Below are 7,296 nucleotides of genomic sequence, written 5' to 3'. Positions count from 1 at the left end.
ATAACAAAGAGAAATTAATAAATCCATGCAAGAGCACGAGTCCTTGGAGGTTAAAAAACAAACATATCTCGGAATTATGAAACAATTTAAAATTAAAATGATCATTTCATTACAGAAACAAACATTGTATCCCAATAAATTACAGAAAACAAATAGTGCAAGCAACCTCCTCTATGTCCTGGATTATGGGGATGTGGTGTAACAAAAAAAAGGAAAGAAAGAAAAAAGACACAGACGACGCTCTAACATGGAGCTCACTAGGAGGCGCCAAAGTCTCACATGTGGGTTTACAAAATTCTGAGAGTTCCATTCAAAAGCATTACATTTTGCTTGACAGGTGCTCTCCTTCCCTCTCCCTGCGTGTTAGGTGCCCTCTCTCTCCCTGTGTGTCAGATGTCATCCTGCCCTAAGTACTTTTCCTGTAAATCATTTGTCATGTTAGTTTAAGGAGTTCCCTGATGACATTGTATGACGTCGTGTGGGGAACCCTGGCGTGGGCGGGCCAAAGAAGCAATATAAAGAATGTACTCTCGAGTCCAGGGCACTACGACTGCTGTTACTACTACAGCTACAATTACAGCTGCTACTACTACTGCTGCTCCAACTACTACTGCAACAAGGAGGCCAGATATGGTGAGTACTTTGATCATTTTAGATATATAGATGGAGAAATTTGTAACTGCTGATGATACAACAACTACTACTGCTACTGCTACTACTACTGCTACTTCTACTACTACAAGCTTTAGCAGAGGAGAGGGTCAGAGGTCAAAGGTAGAGGGTCAGCGGAGCAGAGGAGGGGCAGAGGATTGACGTGTCTCTTGTCCTCAGACGTGGACTGTCCAGCTCTTGTGCCTGCTTGTGTGTTTGGCGCCGGTGAGTTGCGTAGAGGAGATGTTTCGTGGCGTGGATCCGGTGAGCGGGGCGGAGGTCATGTGCCATCAGTGTCCGCCGGGTCAGTTCCTCCGGCAGCGCTGCACGGCGGCGCAGCAGAGCGTGTGTGAAGACTGCCCCCCCGGATCATTCACGGCGCTGTGGAACCACATCAGCCGCTGTCTGCGCTGCGGCGTCTGCGGCCGCAACATGGAGGAAACGCGCAGCTGCAGTCGAGACCGAGACTGTGACTGTCAGTGTAAACACGGCTACTTCTACAGCCAGCGCGCGGGAATGTGTGTGCGCTGGAGCGAGTGCGCCACGGGACAAGGAGTCACTGCGCCAGGTGAGACCAGGACTAAACCAGGTCTAAACCAGATATAAACCAGGACTAAAACAGGACTAAACCAGTACTAAACCAGGACTAAACCAGCACCAAAAGAGGACTAAACCAGGTATAAACCAGGAATAAACCAGTTCTAAACCAGGTCTAAACCAGGTATAAACCAGGACTTAAACAGGACTGAACCAGTACTAAACCAGGACCAAAACAGGACTAAACCAGGTATAAACCAGGAATAAACCAGTTCTAAACCAGGTCTAAACCAGGTATAAACCAGGACTAAAACGGTACTAAACCAGGACTAAACCAGGACCAAAACAGGACTAAACCAGGTATAAACCAGGTATAAACCAGGACTAAATCAGGTCTAAACCAGGTATAAACCAGGACTAAACCAGTACTAAACCAGGACTAAACCAGGTATAAACCAGGACTAAACCAGGTCTAAACCAGGTATAAACCAGGACTAAAACAGGACTAAACCAGGACTAAACCAGGTATAAACCAGGACTAAACCAGGTCTAAACCAGGTATAAACCAGGACTAAAACGGGACTAAACCAGTACTAAACCAGGACTAAACCAGGACCAAAACAGGACTAAACCAGGTATAAACCAGGACTAAACCAGGTATAAACCAGGACTAAACCAGTACTAAACCAAGACTAAACCAGGACTAAAACAGGACTAAACCAGTACTAAGCCAGGACTAAACCAAGACTGATGTCATTTGTACATGTACATGTTTATGGCACGAGAGAAGAGAGGAGGTAATTATCCCTGTGGTGGGTTCACATGTGCTGCCCCCCACAGGACACTCACTGCAGCACAGACAAGCCCCCACTATGCCCTCAAAACCAGGTCTAGAACAGGCACACTGTCTCTGTGTCCCTGGGCAAGACACTACACCAACCCCACCTGTGGTAGTGTAGAATGAATCCAGAGCTAAACCAGGACTAACCCAGATCTAAACCTGGATTAACCCACGGTCTTGTCCCTATAGGAAGTCCATTTGAGGACATAGTCTGTGCTCTGTGTGCAAATGGGACATTCTCAGACCAGGTATCCTCTGAGTCCACATGCTCCGCCCACAAGACATGCTCCGCGCACGAGAAGGCCATTATCAAGGGCAACAGTTGGCATGATGCTGTGTGCGCCACCTGCCAGGAAGCAAGGCATAAAGGTAAACCAGCAACCTCTGCTCTTCTGACCCTGTCCTGCTCCTCTGACCCTCTCCTCTAACCCTCTCTTACTCCTCTGGTGCTTTTCGGCTCCTCTGACCCTCTCCTCTGCTCCTCTGACTCTCTCCTTTGTTCCTCTGACCCTCTCCTCTGACCTCTGACACTTTCTTCTGACCTCCGATCCTCTTCTCTGTTCCTCTGACCCTCTTTTCTGACCTCTGACCTTCTCATCTGACCCCCGACCCTCTCCTCTGACCTCTGACCCTCTCCTCTGCTCCTCTGACCCTCTCCTCTGCTCCATCTGACCTTCTCCTCTACTCCTCTGACCTCTGACCCTCTCTTCTACTCCTTTGACCCTCACTTCCAACCCTCTCCTCTGCTTATCTGACCCTCTCCTCTGCTCCATCTGACCCTCTCCTCTGACCTCTGACCCTCTCCTTTACTCCTCTGACTTCTGACCCTCTCTTCTGACCTCTGACCCTCTTCTCGGCTCCATCTGACACACTCCTCTGACCCTCTCCTCTGCTCCTCTGACCCTCTTCTCTCCCTCAGACCCCGAGGACATCTTGAGAACCATCTTGCCGTCCTTCTTCTCTCACCATACCCTGTCACTGCGTCGTCTTCGTCATGTGGTGAGTAAACTGCCCTCTGTTCAGGGGAGAGTGCTACGACGACGTAGCCTCTCAGGACTAAATCAGGATCAGCTCAGGAGCAGACTGGACCTGTGGATCCGGGAATCCCATCCAGACTATTTCAGAACTCTGCACAAGATCTTGCAGGAGACCGGGGCCGCGTACACAGCAGAGAAACTACAACACAAACTGGACCGCATCAAATCCGCACTGAACCACATTTGCCCTAATGGAAACGGGACTGAATTAGAACTAAACCAGGTATAAACCAGGATTGAACTGGGACTGAACCAGGACTAAACCAGGACCAAATCAAGACTAAACCAAGACTAAACCATGACTGAACCGGGACTGAACCAGGACTGAACCGGGACTGAACTGGGACCGAACCGGGACTAAACCGGGACTAAACCGGGTCTAAACCGCCATGGGAAAACCAGGTGTAGACGAGGAGTAGGACTGAAACAGGAGGTGAAACAGGAGATGTTGAAGACCTGGTTTAGACCTTGTTTAGCACAAGATCTAAACCAGGACTAAACGAGGTCTAAACGAGGTCTGACCTGCACAGTCTACTCTGCTGATATAATTTCAGATGTTGTTGTTCAGATCTGTGTTTGTTGTTGTAGTAAATACAGAAGGCCAGTGCTGTGTTTGTGTCGATGAATTGTTTAACATGTTTAACTGACTCTTGTGAGCTTTAGGTTATGTTAGAATGTTGTTTCCTCGTCACAGACAGACCTGGAGTTGTGTTTGGTTTCATTCACACATGTTTGAGTAACACTTTATTATTAATCTGCCTGCATCTCTAAAGCCTAAAATGCTCTGTTCCAACTTGTGATGTCATGAAGTAGTAGTTTTCAAGTTAAATTTTTACCTTTTCCATGAGTTCAGCAGAGATTGTCAATTCTAGGAATAGAATTATACAAATGAAAATATGCAGGGTTTGTATGTGTGAATGAAACAAAACACGACTCCAGGTCTGTTTGTGATGAGGAAACACCATTAGAACAGATTAGAAAACAGTGTAATTTAAAATGTTTTGTGAAACCTCTGCTCTTAAGAGTTTACACTGTCATTTATTTGAATACAGTTTGTTTACACTTGTCCAGCAGGGGGAGTCAACAGGGGAAGACAAAGGGGGTCTGTTGTCCCGGGTCCCAGGATTGTAGGGGTTTAGAATTGGACCCTCTTTTTATTAATTTATATTAGAGGGGAGGGGGGGTCCATGTGAGGTTTGACCTGGTTTATGGTTTATATCTCTGTAATCACCGGGCCTATCCACATGAAACAAAAACTGACACAAAGTCCAACATCTCTGTCAGTATCAATAAACAAAAGTCAAATGATTTTTTTCACAAGCTTCAGAAAGTGCTGCCATTATTCAACCCCAAAAACATGAACGTTGTCAGCTGAAAGGACTTTAAACTTTGAAAAGATTAATATGACAAGTTTGTGGAGCCAATCCCAAACAAATAATGAGAAGGGTCAACATTTGTGGATCATAATTTTGGAGATTTCTTTAAAAATAGTGAATCTCTCAAATAGTTATATAAGCCCCGCCCTCCATCATCACATTCTAGGATAGAATAGTGTCTAATGATAGTGTCTAACCAGGCTCATGCTTCATGTTTCACTGCATTAAACTCGCTATAGCCACTTTACTTTATCACAACTGTGAGGTATTTTAAAAGGTGCAATATGTAACTTTTCTAGTAGGAGTTCTCTGTTACAGCTTGTCTCCATGAAGTGTCATTGTGTCAATTTTATTCACCTGGAATGTTCCACGTATGGCCTCAAATATACCAATCTTACGTTCTGATTGTTTTTAATACTTTGAATAACAAGCATCGTAACTGTGAGTGGGCTCGCCTCTCCACAGATCTGACCTGTAACTTCTAAATAGATTTTGTGTTAGCAGTTAACTGTACATATGCTCTACAGATAAACTTGCGTCCTCTCTATGGAAACAAGCAAGTGGTGGAACTTGATGCCAGAAAAGTTACATTGTGGACACATTACATTAGGTTATGCATTCAATGTGTTATATATTTCACCATTTCTGTTGTAAATATTGAAACTACCTCCACCTATTTTACCTTTGGCCCGTTGTTTCATCTTGAATTTTGCACTATTTTATTTTGTGAATGTGGTTTTGCTGATGATGATGAGTGTCAATAAAACAGAAAAATACTGAAAAAAAGCATGTTTGCAGTTTTCTTAGACTCAAAATGAGACCTCTGGACTCTGAAAACATGAACAACAGAACCAGATCATTTTAAACCAGTGGTTCTCAAACAGTGGGGCGCGGTAAGATGCCAGGAGGGGCGCGTATGACTCCACGTATGACACTGTAGTACTGTAGACAGTGCGTACGCAGCACGCACAGAGCAAAGAACAGGAGAGAGCGAACAGATCGTGACACAGGGCAGTGAACAAGAGACACTTTTGCTAGACACTATGGAAAACATTTTAACAGGGATGAAAAGAAAGGCGGAGATAGACGGAGGTAATGAGACGCACGAAAGTCACCTGAAAAGTAAGATGAGGCAGTTTGATGAAGCGCATTTAGCGCTGGGCTTCACCGTGACTTCAGTGGGACACGAGGACAGACCGGTGTCTGCTGTGGCAGCGGACGGTATGAAGCCAAATAAGTTAAGACACCACCTCATTACACCTCAGTCATGCTGATAAGACGCTGGAGTTTTTTCAGCGTAAAGGTGCCAAATATTAACAACAATCATCCCGTTTTGTGAATGTCACTTAAACCAGCGAGCACTGTTAGCATCATATAAGGTGGCGTACCAAATTGCTATATTGCGAAAAAAAAAAAAATCTTTATAGGGGGGGTATGATAGAAAATAATTGAGAAGCACTGTTTTAAACAGTTTGCAGTGGTCCAGTTCCTCACTTTTCTTATGCATTCAGAGCATCCTAAGTATTCACCATGATGAGTTTACAAGCACTTTTCAGAACTTCTCAGAATTTTATTGTCACGGTAAAGGTAACCAGGTACGTCCTGATTTTGAAACCGTAAAATGATTTTTAATTTGATGCAGACAGTACACAGCAGACTTATTATGACCTCAACAGCATGGGAAAAAAATCTAAGTTGGAATTGAAAGTATTCCGAAGGGAGCGCCCTGACAACCCCGCGAAGGAAATAAATTTCGGCCGCTTGTATCTGAGATCTTGTCCTTTCGGTCATTACTCAAAGCTCATGACCATAGATGAGGGGAGGAACATAGATTGACCGGTAAATCGAGAGCTTTGCCTTTCGACTCAGCTCGTTCTTTACCACAACACTCTGATACCCCATAGGGATAGGGTGAGGAGGTGGGTCACACAGGAGGAGCACGGAGAAGAGTTGCTGCTCCTACACATTGAGAGGAGCCAGCTGAGGAGGCTCAGGCATGTCCCACCGGGAGGAGGCCCTGTGGAAGACCCAGGACACGCTTGAGGGACTATGTCTCCCGGCTGACCTGGGAACACCTTGGGATCCCACTGGAGGAGGCGGAGAATAGTTTGTCTTTCCTAACAGTTAGAAACATTTAGTAAAGACAATCCTTCTTTAAACAGAAATGGGGGCCTTAGACATCATCTATTCCCCATCTATAACTCCATCCTTAGACCCAAACAAAGAGAACAATTGCAGGGTCGTTAAATGTTGAATAGGATGGTTTCATCTGAAATCTGAGACAATAGCTGTTTACAGTTTCAGTGTAGTTAGCTCCTCCCTTCAGACAGATATAAGGCAGTGTCCACAAGCAATCTGACCAGAACAGAAGAAGCGGCTTGGATGAGCAGCCAAAAATCTTCACTTCTATAACAATTTGTCCAGTTGATAGATTTAAACTTCGTCTTTTGCTAAACATGAATATACTTTGGTTTCCGTCACACTTTCTTTAAATCATACTTCATAAACATTCATCGCTACAAACAGAACATGCAGAGAAATGTTAATTGTTGTGAATCCAAACACCGTTCATTATTGTTGACTGAGATTCAACAGTTCATTTTTAAGGAGCCGTTGTGTTCAGTTCAGTTTGTTCATATCAAGTATGATTTGTAGTCAGAAGATGAATGCTGTTTTAACATAATGATGGCGCTGTTGTCCTTTGTCCCTTTGCCCTTACTCTGACCACACATGGCTGTACTCTCCGTCCACACGCAACTTGGCGTCTCTCTCTGGCCACATCTCGTCGCTGGAGTTGTCCTTCAGCCCATGTGTTGATCTTCAGGGCTGTGGCTGGGGACACGAGGAACAGGTT

At 44.9% G+C, this 7,296-nt stretch overlaps 1 protein-coding gene across 1 annotated transcript; it reads left to right on the top strand.

Annotated features, from left to right (window-relative positions):
* Nucleotides 1-551: 551 nt before the first annotated feature.
* Nucleotides 552-5,221, top strand: LOC117378755 (tumor necrosis factor receptor superfamily member 6B-like). Its single transcript, XM_033975417.2, has 4 exons — nucleotides 552-633; nucleotides 832-1,219; nucleotides 2,219-2,398; nucleotides 2,949-5,221. The coding sequence occupies exons 1-4, from the start codon at nucleotides 631-633 to the stop codon at nucleotides 3,293-3,295; spliced, it is 918 nt and encodes a 305-aa protein (XP_033831308.2). The 5' UTR covers nucleotides 552-630; the 3' UTR covers nucleotides 3,296-5,221.
* Nucleotides 5,222-7,296: the final 2,075 nt, after the last annotated feature.

Source organism: Periophthalmus magnuspinnatus, chromosome 11, assembly GCF_009829125.3.
Source record: "Periophthalmus magnuspinnatus isolate fPerMag1 chromosome 11, fPerMag1.2.pri, whole genome shotgun sequence".
Taxonomy (NCBI): Eukaryota; Metazoa; Chordata; class Actinopteri; order Gobiiformes; family Gobiidae; genus Periophthalmus; species Periophthalmus magnuspinnatus.
This window is presented reverse-complemented; position numbering and strand designations above follow the sequence as displayed.